The sequence below is a fragment of the Heteronotia binoei genome, chromosome 2, assembly GCF_032191835.1.
Source record: "Heteronotia binoei isolate CCM8104 ecotype False Entrance Well chromosome 2, APGP_CSIRO_Hbin_v1, whole genome shotgun sequence".
NCBI classification, from domain to species: domain Eukaryota; kingdom Metazoa; phylum Chordata; class Lepidosauria; order Squamata; family Gekkonidae; genus Heteronotia; species Heteronotia binoei.
In genome coordinates, this window is record NC_083224.1 from 24,457,548 (window position 1) to 24,478,219 (window position 20,672).

The 20,672-nt window shown below is 44.2% G+C and overlaps 1 protein-coding gene across 1 annotated transcript in view; it reads right to left on the reverse strand.

Annotated features, from left to right (window-relative positions):
* The window catches only part of CDH4 (cadherin 4), a 1,291,203-nt gene that overhangs the window by 44,653 nt on the left and 1,225,878 nt on the right, over nt 1–20,672 (reverse strand). Inside the window, exons 11-12 of the mRNA XM_060232964.1 lie at nt 17,273–17,526; nt 715–857 (exon numbers count right to left, since the gene is read on the reverse strand). Coding sequence (XP_060088947.1) covers nt 715–857; nt 17,273–17,526 — 397 coding nt within the window. The remainder of the gene's footprint in view (nt 1–714; nt 858–17,272; nt 17,527–20,672) is intronic.

Genomic DNA, 20,672 nt, shown 5'->3' on the forward strand with positions numbered 1-20,672 from the left:
GATAAAAACCTGGCAATCCTAGGGCAAACAATACTCTGCAGCAGGGCTTTTTTGTAGCAGGAGCTCCTTTGCATAATAGGTCATGCATCCGTGATGTAGCCAATCCTCCAAGAGCTTAAAAAAGGTAAAAGTAGTCCCCTGTGCAAGCACCAGTCGTTTCCAACTCTGGGGTGACGTTGCTTTCACAGCGTTTTCACAGCAGACTTTTTATGGGGTGGTTTGCCATTGCCTTCCCCAGTCATCTACGCTTTCCCCCCAGCAAGCTGGGTACTCATTTTACCGACCTAGGAAGGATGGAAGGCTGAGTCAACCTGAACCCAGCTTCCGCCGGGCTTTTATTACAGGGCCTGCTGCAAGCTCCTGGAGGATTGGTTACATTAGGGGTGTGTGGCCTAATAGGCAAAGGAGTTCCTGCTACAAAAAAGGCCCTGTTGTACAGGGAAGGGAGCTGCATGAAAAAACTGTGGAAAAGCCCTCCTAGTCTCTGGCTTTCCCTAATCACATTCTGAGATGACTCTACCTATGTAATTTGCTCTGACAATGCCCTGTCCTAGCTTCATGGAGGAGGTTTCTCTCTCTCTCTTTTTAACAAGCCAACCTGGGCACACAAAAAAATGGCAAACTTATACTGACAACTCTGTCAGGACATCACTCGGGTTAATGCATCACGCTACAGTATTGTCGGAGCCCGGCCGAGGCAGAAGGTGGGCCTACCGTTGTCAGCTGCCAGGAACGTGGCCTCGTAGACGTTGTTCTTAATGTAGGCTGACTCGCGATCGAGGACGGCGGTGGTGGTGATCTGACCGTTTGTGGCATTAATGCTCAGCCAGTTTGCCGGATCTGACAGCTTGGAGTATCTGTGGAGAGCGGAGATAAATACATGGCAGTCTCTTCTGGTGACAGGGCCTTAACATGGCTTGAAAATAACATCCATGGAAATGTTTGCGGCTTTTCCTTGGGTTCGCAGGCTCCAAACCCTTCTTTTTGAAAGAGCGGCCAAATGTTTTGCTAGGGCCCAGCGGCCTGCTAAGAAACCCATAATTAGAGTTCTGGATAGATTCAAGTGGATGGCTGTGTTGGTCTGAAGCAAACTTTGAGTCCAGTGACCAACAAAGTTTAACGCTGCATATAAGCCAGGGGTGGCCAAACTGAGGCTTGGGAGCCACATGTGGCTCTCTAAGCCCCCACCCACCCCATTGGCCAGCTTGGAGAAGGCATTTGTCCCTTTAAATCCTTTATCCAAGTCAAGGCAGCCAGCAGCTTGGAAAATGCATTTGAAGTTAAAATTGCTTTCTTTTCACCTCTCCCCCCATCTATTTTCCTCCCTCCCTTCCGTCCATCCATCTTGTGGCTCGCCAACATCTGACGTTCATGTCTGGTGGCTCTCCAACATCTCACATATATTCTATGTGCCTCTTACTTTAAGCGAGTTTGGCCACCCCTGGTATAAATTGTCATGTGTATGCAAACAAAAGCTTATGCCCAGAATTAAACTTTGCTGATATTAAAGGTGCCACTGGACTCAAACGTTGTTAGATGTCTTGATATTTTCCTTTTTCTTTAACCCCCCCCCCCCCAATTGTAGCTGTGAAGCAGCTGTATGTGGAGGAGCAGGGAATCAAACCCAGTCCTCTGGATTAGAGTCTACCACTCTCAACCACTACACCAAACTAGCTCTCTAAAACATTACTTTTTAAAAGCGACAAACAATGACTCCTCCAAATAAGACCCCTTCTTCCCAAAGGAGGGCAAAGGTTCCTGGTCAGACCATTCAAATTGGGGGCAAAGAGAAATGTCCCAAATGTGCTTCCGGAAGCACCAAACTGCACAGTTAAATGAGGCACATAAGAATCATTTATTATTTATTCCAAAGATTTATAAGTTGGCTTTCCACCATTTCAATCTTCCAGGCAGCTCATAAATAGGTTCGAGCTAAGTTGTTTTCAAGCCGGGCAGTGAAGGGCTTTCTTCACCGGGCGGTGAGGGCCCCCTTGGGAGGAGAGATTCTGCAGGAAACAGTGCCGAGGCTTTGTCGAATTGCATGCTCACAGCACAGCATGACGTTTCTGCGACAGCTACAGAGGCGTCAGTTTCAAGCCCCGGTGCTAAAACAAGTGGACGAAGGGGTCTATCGGTTTTAACTTCTGCCCCGGATCTTCTAGTACTCCGTAGCAGAGCACAGCAGGCCTCAGATTCAGCAGGAGCTCACAGGAGCAGAGCTCCTGAACCTTTCTGAGGGTCCCCCCTCTTCCTCTCCACCCACCTTGTCCATTGAATAGTAGGTGCAGCTGCATAACAATCTCTGGATTAGGAGAGCGGGTAGCCAGCCAGCCACCAGGGGCTTGCCACACCCCCAGCAGCCCTCATTAACAACTGGAGAAGCCTGTGCCACCCTTTTCCCACTTCTTATGGGATTTTGGGTGGTGGGTGTCTTGCTGGCCATTTGACTGGGGTGGGGGGGATGACTCAGAAGAGCCCCAGGTGAGTGAGGCCTGCTTGGGCTGGCTGGATCTCTAGCCAGCCCACAAAGTCCTAGCTTGCCCGGGGCTCTTCTTTCTTGCACCAGGTTGCTTTTGGCTGGGGATATGCTAATGAGTTATGCTAATAGTGGGGTGCTTGAGGCAATACACCAGGGAGGCTTGGACATGTTCTGCCCACATCTGAGTCAGACTCCTTTGGCATTGCTGTAAGGACTCATCTCAGGCCTGACTATAAGCAGTGCCGGAGGAACCAAGAGACATTGCTAATAGAAGTCACCAGGGCTTTTTTTGAGCAGGAATGCACAGGAATGCAGTTCTGTCTGGCTAGGTGTCAGGGGGTGTGGCTTAATATGCAAACAAGTTCCTGCTGGGCTTTTTTCTACAAAAGAAGCCCTGGAAGTCACTGACTATCAGAAATTGCAGGAGGAAACAACAGGAGTGTCTTGCTTGGCAGGGCCACCCCAAGGTTTTTTTGGTGCCCTAGGGCAGTGGTTCCCAACCTTTTTGGCACCAGGGACCGGTTTTGTGGAAGACAATTCTTCCACGGACCGGTGGCGGTGGGGTGCTGGGTTTTTTGCCCTCCTAGGCTGCCCCCCATCCCTGCCCCCCTGGGGGTCTTTAAATGAGGGGTAGGTGAAGGTCGCTGCCACAATACCCTTTCCGCCCAAATGGGACTCGGGCAGATGAACGAGGTGGTGCTTTGGAGCTAGGCCATGCTGCCTCTTTAGTCCGCCCAGGTTCCAGGCGGGCAAAAGGCTGCTCTGCCTCTTTTGGGAAAAGGGTGGGCAGTGCTGCTCTGCCTCACTCTGCGGCCCAGTTGCTAGCAGGCCACGGACCGGTACTGGTCCACGGACCAGGGGTTGGGGACCCCTGTCCTAGGGGAACCTTGGAGCCCTCCCCCCCTTCAATAGAGAGAGAAGGGCAGAGTGTCCTTTTTTCATACTGGGCATCCAAACGGAACAATGTCTGAAAAATGGATAAACTCTTCAAAAGCCCGCCATGTTCCATCCTGGCAGCTTTAGAAGACCAGAGTCAACAACAATGGAGAGCCCAGAAGCCAATTACTGCCAAGTTTCCATTTGAGCCAACAGATGAGGCTCTGTTTGGTGCCCCAGGCTATTGCCTAGGTTTACTGTGTTATCAGGGAGAGCCAGTTTGGTGTAGTGGTTAAGTGCGTTGACTCTTATCTGGGAGAATGGGGTTTGATTCCCCACTCCTCCACTTGCAGCTGCTGGAATGGTCATGGGTCAGCCATAGCTCTCGCAGAGGTGTCCTTGAAAAGGCACCTCACAGGGTGTAAAGGAGATTGTGAGGCACAAAGACTCTGAGATTCAGAGTGAAGGGCGGGGTATAAAGGCAATATCATCATCATCATCATCATCATCATCATCATCATCATCATCATCATCATCATCATCATCATCATCATCATCATCTTCTTCTTCTTCTTCTTCTTCTTCTTAGAGGGCCCAAAAGGAAATTTAACTATGGGAGTTCGTTATCGCCCACCAAATCAAAAGGTAGAGGACGATTATAATATGATGGAAGGATTAAAGATAGTGGCTAAACATAAAAACTGTGTCGTAATAGGTGATTTTAACTACCCACAGATTGATTGGGTCAATATGTGTTCAGGTCGAGAGAAAGAGATTGAGTTTCCAGATGTTTTCAATGACTGTGCTATGGAGCAGATGGTCACAGAACCTACCAGGGGTGGGGCGATCCTGGATTTGGTCCTAAGTAATGCCCAAGACTTGGTGAGAGATGTAAAAGTGATAGCATCGCTTGGGAGCAGTGACCATAACGTTATTGATTTCACCATTTGTATAAATAGTTGCCCCAAAAGACAAGCACAACCATGTTTAACTTTAAAAGGGATAAATTCTCTGAGATGAGGAGGCATGTGAAGAGGAAACTGAAAGGAAAGGTAAATACAGTCAAAACCCTTGGGGAAGCTTGGAGGCTATTTAAAACTGCAGTCCTAGAAGCTCAGATAAAATATATACCACAAGTTAGGAAAGGCACAAACAGGTATAAGAAAAGGCTTGCATGGTTAACAAACAAAGTAATGAAAGCTGTAAAAGGTAAGAAGGACTCCTTTAAGCGGTGGAAAGCTAGTACAAGTGAGATTAATAAAAGGGAACACAGGCTGTGGCAAATCAAATGCAAGACTGTGATCAGGCAGGCAAAAAGGGACTATGAGGAGCATATTGCAAAAAACATAAAGAGCAACCATAAAAATTTCTTCAGATATATTAGAAGCAGGAAACCAGCCAGGGAGGCAGTGGGACCCTTGGATGACCAAGGAGTTAAAGGATTACTGAAGGAGGATAGGGAAATGGCTGAGAAGCTGAATGCATTTTTTGCCTCCGTCTTCACTGTGGAAGATGAGAAGTGTTTGCATGCTCTAGAACCACTTATTTTGGAAGGGGTGTTGAAAGACCTGAGTCAGATTGAAGTGACAAGAGAGGAGGTCCTACAACTGATAGACGAATTAAAAACTAATAAGTCACCAAGTCCGGATGGCATACATCCAAGAGTTCTGAAAGAACTCAAAGTTGAATTTGTGGATCTTCTGACAAAAATCTGTAATCTTTCATTGAAATCTGCCTCCGTTCCTGAGGACTGGAAAGTAGCAAATGTCACCCCCATCTTTAAAAAGGGTTCCAGAGGAGATCCAGGAAATTACAGGTCAGTCAGTTCTGACCTCAATATTGGGAAAGTTGGTAGAAACCATTATCAAGGACAGAATGAGTAGGCACATTGATGAACACGGGTTATTGAGGAAGACTCAGCATGGGTTCTGTAAGGGAAGATCTTGCCTCACTAACCTGTTACATTTCTTTGAGGGGGTGAACAAACATGTGGACAAAGGAGACCCAATAGATGTTGTTTACCTTGACTTCCAGAAAGCTTTTGATAAAGTTCCTCATCAAAGGCTCCTTAGTAAGCTCGAGAGTCATGGGGCGTTTTCGCACTGACCTTAATCGGCAGCGACGTCCCTCTTCACCGCGCAGGATCTGCGCGGATTTCGCACCAATTGCTGCGGAGCACCCGGAAGAGCCGCAAAGTCCCGCGGCTTTTGCAGCGCAAATGGAAACCACCAAAAACCAGTTTCCATTTGCGCCGCAAAAGCCTCGGGACTTTGCGGCTCTTCCGGGTGCTCCGCAGCAATTGGTGCGAAATCCGCGCAGATCCTGCACGGTGAAGAGGGACGTCGCTGCCGATTAAGGTCAGTGCGAAAATGCCCATGGAGTAAAAGGACAGGTCCTCTTGTGGATCAAAAAATGGCTAATTAATAGGAAGCAGAGAGTGAGTATAAATGGGCAGTCTTCGCAGTGGAGGACGGTAAGCAGTGGGGTGCCGCAGAGCTCAGTACTAGGTCCCATGCTCTTTAACTTGTTCATAAATGATTTGGGGTTGAGAGTAAGCAGTGAAGTGGCCAAGTATGCAGATGACACTAAATTGTTCAGGATGGTGAGAACCAGAGAGAATTGTGAGGCATTCCAAAGGAATCTGTTGAGGCTGGGTGAGTGGGTGTCAACGTGGCAGATGAAGTTCAATGTGGCCAAGTGCAAAGTAATGCACATTGGGGCCAAGAATCCCAGCTACAAACACAAGTTGATGGGGTGTGAACTGGCAGAGACTGACCAAGAGAGAGATCTTCGGGTCGTGGTAGATAATTCACGGAAAATGTCAAGACAGTGTGCGATTGCAATAAAAAAGGCCAACGCCATGCTGGGAATTAGTGGGAAGGGAATTGAAAACAAATCAGCCAGTATCATAATGCTCCTGTATAAATCGATGGTGCGGTCTCATTTGGAATACTTTGTACAATTCTGGTCACCGCACCTCAAAAAAGATATTATAGCATTGGAAAAAGTCTAGAAAAGGGCAACTAGAATGATTAAAGGGTTGGAACACTTTCTCTATGAAGAAAGGTTAAAACACTTGGGGCGTTTTCGCACAGAGCTTACCCCGGAGCGACGTCCCTCTTCACCGCGCAGCGTCTGCGCGGATTTCGCACCAATTGTTTTGCAGAACCAGGAAGAGCCGCGAAGTGCCGAGCCTTTTGCGTTGCAAATGTAAACCGCTAAAAACCAGTTTACGTTAGCAACGCAAAAGCCGCGGCTCTGCGAAGCAGTTGGCGCGAAATCCACGCAGACGCTGCGTGGTGAAGAGGGACGTCGCTCCGGGGTAAGCTCTGTGCGAAAACGCCCTTGGAGAAACGTCGACTGCGGGGTGACATGATAGAGGTTTACAAGATTATGCATGGGATGGAGAAAGTAGAGAAAGAAGTACTTTTCTCCCTTTCTCACAATACAAGAACTCATGGGCATTCGATGAAATTGCTGAGCAGTTGGGTTAAAACGGATTAAAGGAAGTACTACTTCACCCAAAGGGTGATTAACATGTGGAATTCACTGCCACAGGAGGTGGTGGTGGCTACAAGCATAGCCAGCTTCAAGAGGGGGTTAGATAAAAATGTGGAACAGAGGTCCATCAGTGGCTATTAGCCACAGTGTGTGTGTGTGTGTGTGTATATATACAATTTTTTTCGGCCACTGTGCGGCACAGAGTGTAGGACTGGATGGGCCATTGGCCTGATCCAACATGGCTTCTCTTATGTTCTTATCTTCTTCTTCTTCTTCCATGGCTCAGTGGAGTGCATCAGCTTAGCATGCAGATGGTCCCAGGTTCAATCCCTGGCAATCCCAACACCAGCGATCAGGTGCCGTGAAAGACCTCTGCCTGAGATCCTGGAAAGCTGCAGCCAGTCTGAGTAGACAATACTGACCTTGATGGACTGACTGCCTCTTCAGTATAAGACAGCTTCATGGATTCAGCTGCATTGCTTGTAAGGCACAAAGTATGACTGGCAGGCTACCTTTGTGTCCCCAGCTGTGTAGGCTGGACATAGGACTAGGTGCCCAGGCAGAAATGATCAGAGTCACAGAGCTAAAGAGGACGAATAGTTCATCCGGCTTTTGGCTCTACTGCCCAGGGACGGTCCTGCCATGAAGACTGCCGATTTATATCCCACCCTTCTCTCTGAATCAGAGACTCAGACCGGCTTACAATCTCCTATATCTTCTCCCCCCACAACAGACACCCTGTGAGGTGGGTGGGGCTGAGAGGGCTCTCACAGCAGCTGCCCTTTCAGGGACGACCTCTGCCAGAGCTATGGCTGACCCAAGGCCATTCCAGCAGGTGCAAGTGGAGGAGTGGGGAATCAAACCCTGTTCTCCCAGATAAGAGTCCACACACTTAACCACTACACCAAACTGGCTCTCAGCCTTCTGGGGATGCCAAATTGGGTGCCCCCCATGTGACTTAGTGATGTTATCAGTGTGTGTGTGGGGGGGCACCATAAGTTAGCCTTGCCTAGGGTGCCAGACAGCCTAGGGCTGGCCCTGCTACTGCACCCATTCAAACCTGTGCACTGCCACAGCTTGGACAATCAGCAGCCCACGGCACAAAGTCGACGTTTGGAGACATTTCTAGCTTCGGCGCTTGCAAACAAAGCAGGCTTGCGAAGAACCTTTCCTTCCCCTCCCTCCCTCCCCAAATCATTCTCCTTTCAGACCAGGACGCATCCATCCCAGTCATCTCCATTCTTCGCCATGCTCCGCACAGCTGGAAACGACAGAAAGCCAACTGTTTCCCTTCTGCATAACTGGATGCTGCTACGAGTGCAAGAGGCGAGAGAAGAAGCCCCCTCTTCAAAGGAAAGGAAACAATGAAGAAAAATGGCCTTGTTAGCCGAGACGTTCCCTCTGTCCTTAAAGGTTTCGCTGTCTGTCCAAAGCCAACAGGCAGAGGCAGTGAGTAACCACCGTCATTTTCTGTTCCAGACAGCTCCATCCCAGGTGAAATATCTCAACCCTCTAATGATTATAAAATGTCACAAGTGATGTAAGTTTAATTGGCCCCGGCTCTTGTTCCGGAGTGTGCCCTCCTGCTATGCCAAATATATCTGGCGCTTGCAATAAAAGGGGTGACAGATAACCGGTGAAGCGGGAGGGGTGGGGGGGGGGTAGGAAGGCAGAGCTGCAAATCCCTCTTTTCTTAGGCCCCAAGCAAGGAAATGGTGAAAGATGGTCAAGTCCTGCCGAACACAATGAGATTTAAGCACACTCGGCTACAGGTTGGGTTGCCGCTTGACAGTCCAGACAGTGATCCGTCTTGGGAGCCCTGCACTGTGCCACAAGTGTCTGTGAGCAGGGAGAATTAGGGACACTTTGCTTGTTATATTGCAAAGGCGGACATCTCTGATTTTACATCGAGATTTACCTTGGGTGAATGTAGCAAATGCTTGTCCGCAAACAGAGATGTGCAAGGTTTCAGGGGGTCTTGAATAGAACAGCTAGATTCGAGTCCAAGAAGAACACAAAAACTTAAGCAGAGCCCTGCTGGATCAGACTAGTGGTCCATCTAATCCAGCATCTTGTCTCACAGAGTGGCCAAGCAGTTCCACTGGATAGCCAACGAGAGCACAGAGGCTGAGGCCTTCATAAGAAGATCAGAAGAGTCCTGCTGGATCAGACCAGGGGTCCATCTAGTCCAGCATCCTGCCTCACACAGTGGCCAACCAGTTCCTCTAGATGGCCAACAACAAGGCCCAGAGGCTGAGGCCTTCATAACAACAAAGGAAGAGCCCTATTGGATAAGACCAGTGGTCCATCTAGACCAGCATCCTGCCTCACACAGTGGCCAACCAGTTCCTCTAGATGACCAACAACAAGGCCGAGAGGCTGAAGCCTTCATAACAACAAAGGGAGAGCCCTATTGGATAAGACCAGTGGTCCATCTAGTCCAGCATCCTGCCTCACACAGTGGCCAACCAGTTCCTCTAGATGGCCAACAACAAGGCCCAGAGGCTGAGGCCTTCCTAACAATAAAGGAAGAGCCCTATTGGATCAGACCAGTTGTCCATGTGGTGCAGCTTCGTGTCTCACACAGTAGACAACCAGTTCCTCTGGAGGGCCAACAACAGGGCATAGAGGCCAAGGACTTCATAAGAACATAAGAAGAGCTCTGCTGGATTAGACCAGTGAGGGTTCACCTAGTCCAGCATCCTGTCTTTCACAGTAGCCAGCCAGTTCCTCTGGAGGGCCGACAACCAAGCATAGAGGCTGAGGCCTCCATAAGAACATCAGAAGAGCCCTGCTGCATCAGACCAGTGCTCCATGTGGTCCAGTATCATGGCTCACACCAGCGCCAACCAGTTCCTCTGGATGGCCAACAAAAGGGCATAGAGGCCTTCTCCTGTTGTTACTGCTTGACTCTGGGATTCAGAAGCTGACTGCCTTTGAACATGGAAGTAGCACTGTAGAGACCAGCAAGATTTTCAGAGTATGAGCTTTTGAGTGACAAAGCTCCCTTTGGGATCTAAGGAAAGGAGCATTGACTCTTGAAAGCTCATACTCTGAAAATCTTGTAGATTCTCTAAGAGGCTACTAGACTTGAACACTGTGTATAAACAATTTTATTAGTAACATATGGTAGTAGAACTATTTCTACAGCTTATAAAAAAAAGCCTTAAGATGAAAGCATCATTCTACCCCACATCTTACTTTCCTCCCACCCCACCCCCCAATAATTGACCCCCGCCAGTGTTATTTTTTAGAAAACAGATATTAAAGGTACCTTTAACTATCAAGAAAAAACGAAAATTGATTAAGGAAAAAAAAGAAAAGAAAAAAGAAAACCCTTCAAAAGTTATATTCTTGTCTTAAAGGTCTTAATCTTCAAAAATTGTCCAGTGTCCTTTTATTTTCCACTCTTTTTCTACATATCTTCTGAATTTCTTCCACTCCCGATTAAAGAGTTCTAAATCACAGTCTCTTAATTTTCTTGTTAGCTTATCCATTTCACTCCATGACATAACTTTTAAAGTCCAGTCCCACTTTTCTGGTATTTTTTCTTGCTTCCACAACTGCGCATACAATGTCCTAGCAGCTGAGAGCAAGTACCATATTAAAGTTCTATCTTCTTTTGGAAAATTCTCCATTTGTAATCCCAGCAAAAATGTCTCTGCTTCTTTTTTAAATTCATATCCTAGGATCTTAGATATCTCTTGTTGAATCATCTGCCAAAACATTTTAGCTCTTTCACAAGTCCACCACATATGGTAGAAAGAGCCTTCATGCTTTTTACATTTCCAACACCTATCTGGCATCTTATTGTTCATCTTTGCTAATTTTTTTGGAGTCATGTACCATCTATACATCATCTTAAAACAGTTCTCTTTAATACTATGACATGTTGCGAGTTTCATAGAGTTTTTCCACAAATGTTCCCAAGATTCCATTTTTATTTCTTTATTTACATTAATTGCCCATTTTATCATTTGAGATTTCACTACTTCATCTTCTGTAGTCCATTGTAAAAGTAATTTGTACACTTTTGAAATTAATTTCTCATTATCTCCAAGCAGAACTCTTTCCATTTCTGTTTGCTCTTTCCTTATTCCTTCAGCTTTGATATCATTCTCCATCAAGCTTTTTATTTGTTGCATTTGAAACCAATCATATTTATAGTTCAATTCTTCTGCAGTTTTCATTTCTATTTTCCCACTTTGTATTTTTAGTAGTTGGTTGTATGATAGTTGTTTTTCCTTAACTGTTTTGGCCGTTAACTTTATCACTTCAGCCGGCACTATCCACAGAGGTCTTCTCTCATCGCCATATTTCTTGTACTTTATCCACGCATTTAGTAAGTTGCTCCTTATATAATGGTGAGAGAAAAGACCGTCCATCTTCTTTTTCCCATAATACAAGTAGGCATGCCAGCCGAATTTTTTCCCATGGCCTTCTAACACTAGAAGTTTTTTATTTAATAACGTTATCCATTCTTTCAACCATACTAAACAAATTGCTTCATGATACAGTTTCAAATCCGGTAATTGAAACCCACCTCTCTCTTTTGCATCTATCAGGACTTTCATTTTAATTCTGGGTTTCCTCCCGGCCCACACAAATTCCGAGATTTTTCTTCTCCATTTATCAAATTGCTTAGCATCTTTCACAATGGGGATAGTTTGAAACAAATACATAATCCTTGGTAAAATATTCATTTTTACTGCAGCTATTCTGCCCAACAATGACAAATTGAGCTTGTTCCACTTTAGCATATCTTCTTCTATTTTGCGCCAGAGCTTTTCATAGTTGTTCCTAAACAGATCAATATTTTTCATTGTTATCTCTACCCCTAGGTATTTTACCTTAGAGGTAACTTCACAACCCGTTAGTCTTTGTAGTTCTTGTTGTCTATTTTTCTGCATATTCTTACATAAAATTTTTGATTTTTCTTTGTTTATGTAAAGTCCCGCCAACTCCCCAAACTCTTGTATTCTCGTTAACAACAACGGTGTAGCTTGTAAGGGATTTTCATTTATAAACATTATATCATCCGCAAATGCTCTATATTTATAGGTATACCCTTTTATTTGTAGTCCTTCTAAATCTTTTTCATCTTGGATCTGCATCAGTAAAATTTCAAGAGTCATTATGAACAACAATGGCGAAAGCGGGCAGCCTTGTCTAGTACCTTTACTAATTTTCATTTCGTCTGTAAGATCTGTATTGATGCACAACCTTGCCCTTTGTTCAAAATATATTGCCTTTATCATTCTTATAAAACTTTCTCCAAGCTCCATTTTTTCCATCACTGCAAACATGAAGTCCCAATTTAAATTGTCAAATGCTTTTTCTGCATCCGCAAAGAATAGTGCTACTTCCTTTTCTGGATGTCTTTCATAGTATTCTACAATATTTACAACAGTTCTAATATTGTCTCTTATTTGTCTTTTGGGGAGAAAACCAGCTTGGTCCTCCTTTATAAAGTTTATCAGATATTGCTTAAGTCGTTCCGCCAGAATTCTTGTAAATATTTTATAATCATTGTTCAAAAGTGAAATTGGTCTATAATTTTTCACATTTGTGACGTCTCTTTCTTCTTTAGGTATCAAAGAAATAACAGCTTCCTTCCATGTATTTGGTACCTTCCCTTTAGCTCTTATTACATTCATCAGCTTCTGTAATTTTGGTATTAATTCATCTTTAAAAATTTTAAAATATTTAGCTGTATAACCGTCTGGCCCGGGAGCTTTATCATTCTTCATCACATTAATTGCTGCTTCAATTTCTGTTTTTTCGATTGGGTCATTCAAAATTTTTCTCATATTTTCAGTTAAAGGCTCAATTTTTATTTTCTGTAAGTATTCATCTATCTTTTTTCTCTTTACTTCAGCACCTTTAAACAGCTTGGCATAGTACTTAAAAAATTCTCTTTTTATTCCCTCTTGAGTAACTACATCTCTTCCATCTATTACAATTCTACTAATTGTTTTGTTTTCTCTCTTTTTTTTCAGCTGCCATGCCAAGTATTTCCCCGTCTTATTTGCTCCTTCAAACGATTTCTGCTGAAGCCTTTTCAAGTTCCATTCCACTTCTTTGTTTAGTAAATGTCTTAGTTGAGTTTGTGATATTGATATTCCCCTTAGAATCTTCTTTTTCCCTGGTCTTTTCCTCAACGCACCTTCTTTTTTCTTTATTTCATTTTGAATGTCCAATAATTGTTTTTCTTTTTCTCTTTTATCTTTGTTGTTCAATGTAATCAACAACCCTCTCATTACTGCTTTATAAGTATCCCAGACCGTCTGGAAGTCAATATCTTCTTTGTCATTCATTTGGAAAAATTCCTTAGTCTCTTTTCCTAGGAAAGTCACTGTTTCTTTGTTCTGTAGCAAATCTTCATTCAGTCTCCATCTTCTCAGTCTTTTGGACAATTTTGTAATCCACATTATTGGGCTATGGTCGGCACCGATTTTAGGCAAAATATCTATCTTCTTTGTTATAAGGCCTAAGTCTCTAGTTCCCCACAACATGTCAATTCTAGAAAAGGTCTTATGTCTTGCAGAAAAAAAAGTATAGTCCCACACTTCAGGATTAAACTTTCTCCATATATCTTCCAAGTTTTCCTGTTTGACTAACTCAAAGAAAGACTTTGGCAATTTCCCTTCTTTCACACTATTTTTTTTCCCTCCGGATCTATCCAATGAGTTCTCAACTGTTCCATTAAAATCTCCCATTAAGAGTATTTGATCGTAGGTCAACTCATCTAGTTGTTGTATAATGTCTTTAAAAAAAACATCTTTTGCACCATTAGGTGCATATAGTCCCAATAACAGCATTTTTTTCCCATTTGATGTTATTTCCACTGCTACAAATCTTCCATCTTTATCTTTAAACATCAGTTTTGGCTCCAAGTCCTGTTTAACATAAATGATTACTCCCCTTTTTTTCTGTTTGGCTAATGAAAAAAATTCCCTTCCCAATTGTTTATTCCATAAAAATTTATAATCCTTTTGTTTGATGTGTACTTCTTGCAGACAAATTATGTTACAATTTTGCTTCTTAATCCAATGAAAAGTTGCCCTTCTTTTTTGTGGTGAATTTAGTCCATTAACATTCCAAGACAGTAATTTGTAATCCATCATGGTGCAAATTCTTTATTTTCTTCAAAAAATCTCCTCAACTCTCTAGCATTTGTAATTGTTACTCTCTTCCCCTGAAGTTCAAAGCTCAAACCCTCAGGGATTAACCATCTGTACCTTGTGCCATTGTCTTTCAGTTTTTCTGTCAACTTTTTATATGTTCTCCTGTCGTTTATCACTTCTTTGGGTAGCTCCTTCATTATTCTCACTCTGCTACCTCTTATTATCAATGACTGTTCAAAGTTTTTCTTGATGATCCTTCCCACCATTTCCTTTGTCATAAATCTTACAACAACATCTCTTGGTAAGTTGTTTTTTTTGGCGTGTAACGAATTGACTCTATACATATGATCATACATATTCTTAGTCTTGTCAGGGTCTTCTTCTAAGAATTCTGCAATTATGTTTATTATATATCCTCTCAGATCATCATTCTCTTCCTCAGGTACTCCTCTCAAGCGTATCTGATTTTCCATTAATTTGCATTCGTGGATCGTCACTTTTTCTTGGACTTTCAGCAAGGTGGTGTCATGTACTTTAACTTTCTCCTCCACCTCCTGTACTTTCTTGTCTATTTTCCCAATTTGGCCTTTAAGGTCGTCCACTTCTTTTTTAATTACTGTAATAAGTTCTTCCTTCATTTCTTGCATCATTTTATTAACTCCTTTCATAATCCTGGCTTCCATAGCCTCCATTTGGTCCTGCATTTTTTCTAATGAGAGGGCTCTTGTTCGGGGCTGCCTGGGCTCTGACATTTAGGCAAGAAGCAGGGAAATAAAATAAAAATACCAAAAATTTCCGTCTCACAATTTACAAGTTTGGCTACTAAGTTCAAAAGGTCTAAATTTTCTCTCTTATTTAGTCTTTGTTCTGTTCTTTTCTGAGCTTCCCAAGCCCAGATATATATTTTTAAAGAAATTTTTCCCCTTTAAAAAATGACGAAATTTTTAGTTTCACCAATTTGAAATTTGACAGTCAGGTTCAATAGAGCAGAGCTTGCCCTTTCCAGCAAGCCTATTTTCGCTGGTTTCTGAGCCTCCAAAGCCAAGATATTCATCAAAAAAGCCTTCAAAAATTCCAAGATGGCGGCCGCGATTTTTCCCCTTTAAAGAAATTTTTTTTCCCCTTTTAAAGTCCTCCCAGGAGCCCACCAGTAATGTAGTCAATAGATCTTGTCCTCTTACCCTCTTTCCCGTCGATTCTGTCAATTTTTAAAGTCGCAGTTCTTTTTAAAACAATATTTTAAATCGGACCTCCCAGCAATGGCTGCCGATGTTTCTCTATGATATAGAGTAGGCTTTTTTCTTTACTGCTTCCTGTCTCTGTCAGCTTCAACTCTCATGGAAATCCCACGATACTTGACGCACTTCCTGTCTTGCTCAGAAGGGTTGAAGAGCTATTCCAGTAATATTCCAGTGCAACGTGGCTATTTACATTTCAGGAAACCGCAAACCGCAAGTAGACACAACTAAATTTCCTTTTCGAATTTTAGCAGTTTTTAACACTGTCTTTTGTATTAAAACAGTACCAACTTCTCAACTTCTTTCTTCTAATTGCAAGTTTTATATTTTCCCTTTCTTCCCACCTTTAATATATCCCTTTAGTCTGTAAATAACTCCGGAGTGAAAAGAGAGCTTCTGTACCTTTTTTTCTTCACTTATCCAAGTTCCACTGGTCTTCCAAAACTTTAGTTGTTTAGAATTGTCCCAGAAGGTTAGGATCTTGACGGGCTTATGCCAAATCGATGACTCTGAAAGATCTTGCAGACGATAACTATGCAAACTTCTGAGACCCCTCAAAGCCTCAAAGGAACCCCCTTCAGGGTTCCTTTTCAGCCAAGGTAAATCTCTTCCAAAGTTTTAAGTGCATGTCTTGGTCCTTTCTCTCACTGAGAAAGGTAGGCAGTGGGCTTAGATTGCCCTCCACTACCCCGAACAAGATCTTCAGCTTGCTCCCGATGTGAGAGACAACTCAGCCCGCCATTTTCCTCCCCGGAAGTCTCTAGACTTGAACACTGATGTGGAAAATGGTACAGGATATTGGGAAACTATGATGGATCACCTGGTGTGCCATTCCACCTCAAGATGCTGCCCTGAAGTAGAGCTGGGCCCAGAGGAAGAGTTAACTTTCTCCCCACTGAGAATGGCTTTGAGCCCAATTAGGGAAAAAGACAGGTACTCATATCACACCAGTCTTTTTCCTCTACCCATGGTGCACCTTTCTTTTTCCCCATCAGAGCTGAAAACACAACTACTGAGTGTTGCTAGAGGCACTCAGGCAAAGATGCTGCCTGAGTCTCCTTTATTCCAGCTAGGTCCAATCCAAGCACTGTATGAAAACATGACTTGCTCAGAGTTTTGGATCTACAAGGGTACCACAATTTTGTCCTCGTTCCCCCCCGTACTTCTCAACTCCATTGCCCAGTTTTTAACTGAGGAAATGGAGCAGAAGGTTTAAATCTTTCCTTCCCCAGCACAATTGCTCCATCTCTAATACCCCCCTCCCCTCTGGTTTTTGAGACATACACATCGATTATCCTCCCCAACACTGTAAATATAAAGCTGCAGAGCACAAAGAAACAACCAGTTTACTACACGTAATAATAGACATAAGAATGGACACTTCACCACACAACTGCATCTGCTGAAATATTCATATTTAGTGAGGCAACCCAGATGTCCTTAGAGGACAAGGTTGTGTAAATTCACGCTGAGGGCTGTTTTTGTAGCAGGAACTCCTTTGCATATTAGGCCACACACCCCTGATATAGCTAATCCTCCAAGAGTTTACAGTAGGCCCTGCAAGCTCTTGGAGGACTGGCTACATCATGGGGGTGTGGCCTAATATGCAAAGGAGTTCCTGCTACAAAAAAGCCCTGTTCGTGCTTATCAGAGGGGCAGGATTGGCTGAAGTTCCCTGCCAATCAGACAAGTGGCCACAAAGCTAATATTGCTAATATCAAATATACAGAAGAGATTTACTAAGACAACACGGCATACGCCAGGATTACTATATCTTGAAAAGCAAAGAAGAGGATTTATTTCCCGACTACTTCAAACAAGTGATCACAATGACAAATTTCATTTTAAATATCCCTAATATTTAAATTGCGATAGTTGCTACTAACCAGGAATAGTCCTTCGAACCCCCCCCCCCCCAAGAAGACATTCTCATCCGTTTTTTAAAAGGAGCCCAAAAGGGGACAGAGCCCCCAAAAGAGGACATGTCTTCTAAAAAGAAGACATCTGGTCACCCTAGCAATCACCCGGTTTGTTTTTATCTGCTACAGCACCTCACAGCCTGCTGCATGAAGCGGTCCGGATCCACCGCTGAAAAGGTTGTCAGCGCCGTCCCTGTAGGTACTCCTTCCTCCAGCCGGATGAGCCTGTGGTTTGCGGGGAAGTAGGGTGGCTCGTTGACGTCGGTGACCGAAATGGTGACCCCTGCTGTAGACTGGAAGGACATCTGGATGCCACTGGCTAGAGGAGCTTGGTTGGACACCATCACTGTCAGCATGAAGGCCCGGTTCATCTCGTAGTCGACTGCCTGGAACCACACAAAAGAGACACATGCAGAAAATCCGCAAAAGAGTAGCATGCCCTGGAAATATAGGCTCGGGTCCTATGAACAAGTTCCATACACATGAAACAGAATCTTCTGTTAGTGCTGCCATTTCTGCACTGAAAACGACTGATCTTGCAGAAAGGAAATTTTAGTGGAAACACATACCACAGTGGTAGGATCTCTTTGTTACTCCAGCAGGGGGATCTGGAGGGGGGCATTGTGGGGTAGGTGGGGACATCGTACAATGTCCCAATGCGATGACATCACCCAGAAGTGATATTTATTTATTTGTTAATTTATATTCTGCCCTTTCCAGCAAGCAGACTCAGGGCGGATAACAACAAAAGTTAAAACAGTTAAAAACTACAGGCTAAAACCGTAAAATACAATAAAAAATAACACATATGTCACAGGTGGTGGTTTCCATTGGGCGCATTCTATATATCAGTACAGCAGTTGGCCCAGAGGTGGAATAATAAATTAAGGTAAGACAATATGAAGCTCAAATACTTTGGCCACCAAATGAGAAGGGAGCACTCCCTGGAGAAGATCCTTATGCTGGGAAAGACAGAAGGCAAAAGAAGAAGGGGACGGCAGAAGATGAGATGGCTGGACAGCGTTACTGATGTGACAAACACGAATTTGAGCAGACTTCAGAGGATGGTGGAAGACAGGAGGGCCTGGAGTGACTTGGTCCATGGGGTCGCAAAGAGTCGGACTCGACTGTGCAACTGAACAACAACAATATAGCATCATGACAGGCAAGGGAGGCCAAGCAGATGGAAATAAGGATGTCCGTTGCCTCAACCGAAGGCCTGGCAGAACAGATCTGTCTCGCAGGCCCTACGAAATGGCATCAAATCAGGTAGGGCCCGGATCTCCACAGGGAGCTGATTCCACCAGGTTGGGGCCAAGCCGAAAAGTCTGGTCGAGGCAAGTTGAACTTCCTTTAGGCCAGGTCAGAAGATGCTGCAAAGCGGACATTGGGGACATCACACAGGCATGCTCTGGCATTTGGATGAAACTCTTATGATTTTTAGCCTTTGAAATCATAGAATTTGCCCAAATACCAGAGCATCCCTGCATAACACCCCCCGTGTGATGACGTCACTTCCAGGTGACATCATATTGGGGACGGTGTATGATGATGTTCCTGTTTAGGGGAGGGGCTTCCCCCTCTGGTCCATGGCCGAGAGAAGCTCCCAAAACGGGAGGGGGCGGGGGATCTAACACTGCGACCTTGGAAATGGCAAGCCTAAACAGTAGACAATAACACACATAGACTCATTTATAGCACACAATCTATTATCATCATTAGAGGTTTCATCTTCTCATTCTTTATTTTGACTTTATTTTCTATTTTTAAACATTTTATTGAATTTAGAAAAGAAAAGGGGAAAAGGAAACGGGAATAAAAAATCATTTCGTTATTCCATGTAGTAAAGAGCTGTTTTCTAATCCCAGGTTGTTGGTTTTTTTGTGTCCACCTATCATACATGTTGCTAAAGACATGCGTGTATCACAAAGGACAGCCCGCACGGTGTAGTGGTTAGGGGGTTCGGGTAGGTTCGAATCACCACTCTGCCACGGAAGTTTTCTGGGTGACTAGATCTATCTACTTGGGCTGGTTGCATACTCTTAGGCTCACCTCACAGGGTTGTTGTGAGGAAAAAATAGAGGAAGAGAGAATGATGTAAGCTGTGTTGGGTGCCTCTTGGGGAGCACATCAATGAAGTAAATAAACAGTTTGTCTTTTGTACTGCCTGTAAAACATTTTAGGTGCACACTTGAATGCAAGGCGTGAAGCAGCTAGTGAGGAAGCCAAGTGCCTGTAAGGGAGCCAAGTACATGTAAGGGAGCCAAGTGAACAGACTGTGGGTTCTAGGGCCCATACACATCACTTTCATTAGGGGACCCACATACAGTTTCAGCACATCTAATTCCCACAGTACAGACTGGGCAGACTCCACAATGAGGAGAAGGGCAACTGCAGAGCAATGCCAGGTGAGCCTAGGTACAGCCTGAATGGCTGGTATTCCTGCTTCCTTTGTAGGAATGTCCCGGTAAGAAAAGGGATTTCTCCATATTCTGTCTTGCTGCACTCCAATGCCAGTCTGGGAGCAATGGCACCTGCCATGACTCTGACCTGTGGTTTTCTCCATAGTGTGGATACTTTCTAGAAGCAGGAAAGTGAAGAAGAAGAAGAAGATGATATTGGATTTATATCCCACCTCATACTCTGAATCTCAGAGCCTTAGAGCGGCTCACAATCTCCTTGCCAGTTTGGTGTAGTGGTTAAGTGTGCAGACTCTTATCTGGGAGAACCGAGTTTGATTCCCCACTCCTCCACTTGCATCTGCTGGAATGGTCTTGTGTCAGCCATAGCTATCTCAGGAGTTGTCCTTGGAAGGGCAGCTGCTGTGAGAGCCCTCTGAGCCCAACCCACCTCACAGGGTGTCTGTTGTGGAGGGGAGGAAGATAAAGGAGATTGTAAGCTGCTCTGAGTCTCTGATTCAGAGAGAAAGGCGGGGTATAAATCTGCAGTCTTCTTCTTCTTTACCTCCCCGCCCCCCAGAACAGACACCCTGTGAGCTCCCTTTTCAGGTGTCCGCCATTTGCTGCATCCTCTGAACTTGGAAGTCTCTATGTAAAGATATGAGCATATGAAAAATAACCAGGTCATGTAAGCAAGAAATAGAATTTACAAATGGCTATAAGCTCACAAATGGCTCTCACAACAAGAACAAAAAGTTGCACAAAAAAGTCTCTATGATGCTTCGAAGTCCATAATGTCCAAAATATGGTGAATAGCAAGGGTTGTTTTGTAGAAAAATAGGTGGTGGAGCTCATCCAGGGATTGTTATGCAGCTGCAATACTATTCAATGGACAAGGGGGTGGAACTCTCAGAATCATAGAATTATAGAGTTGGAAGAGACCTCTAGGGTCATCTAGTCCAACCCCCTGCACAATGCAGGAAACTCACAAACACCTCCCCCTAAATTCACAGGAACTTCATTGCTGTCAGATGGCCATCTAGCCTCTGTTTAAAAACCTCCAAGGAAGGAGAGCCCACCACCTTCTGAGAAAGTCTGTTCCACTGAGGAATCGCTCTAACAGTCAAGAAGTT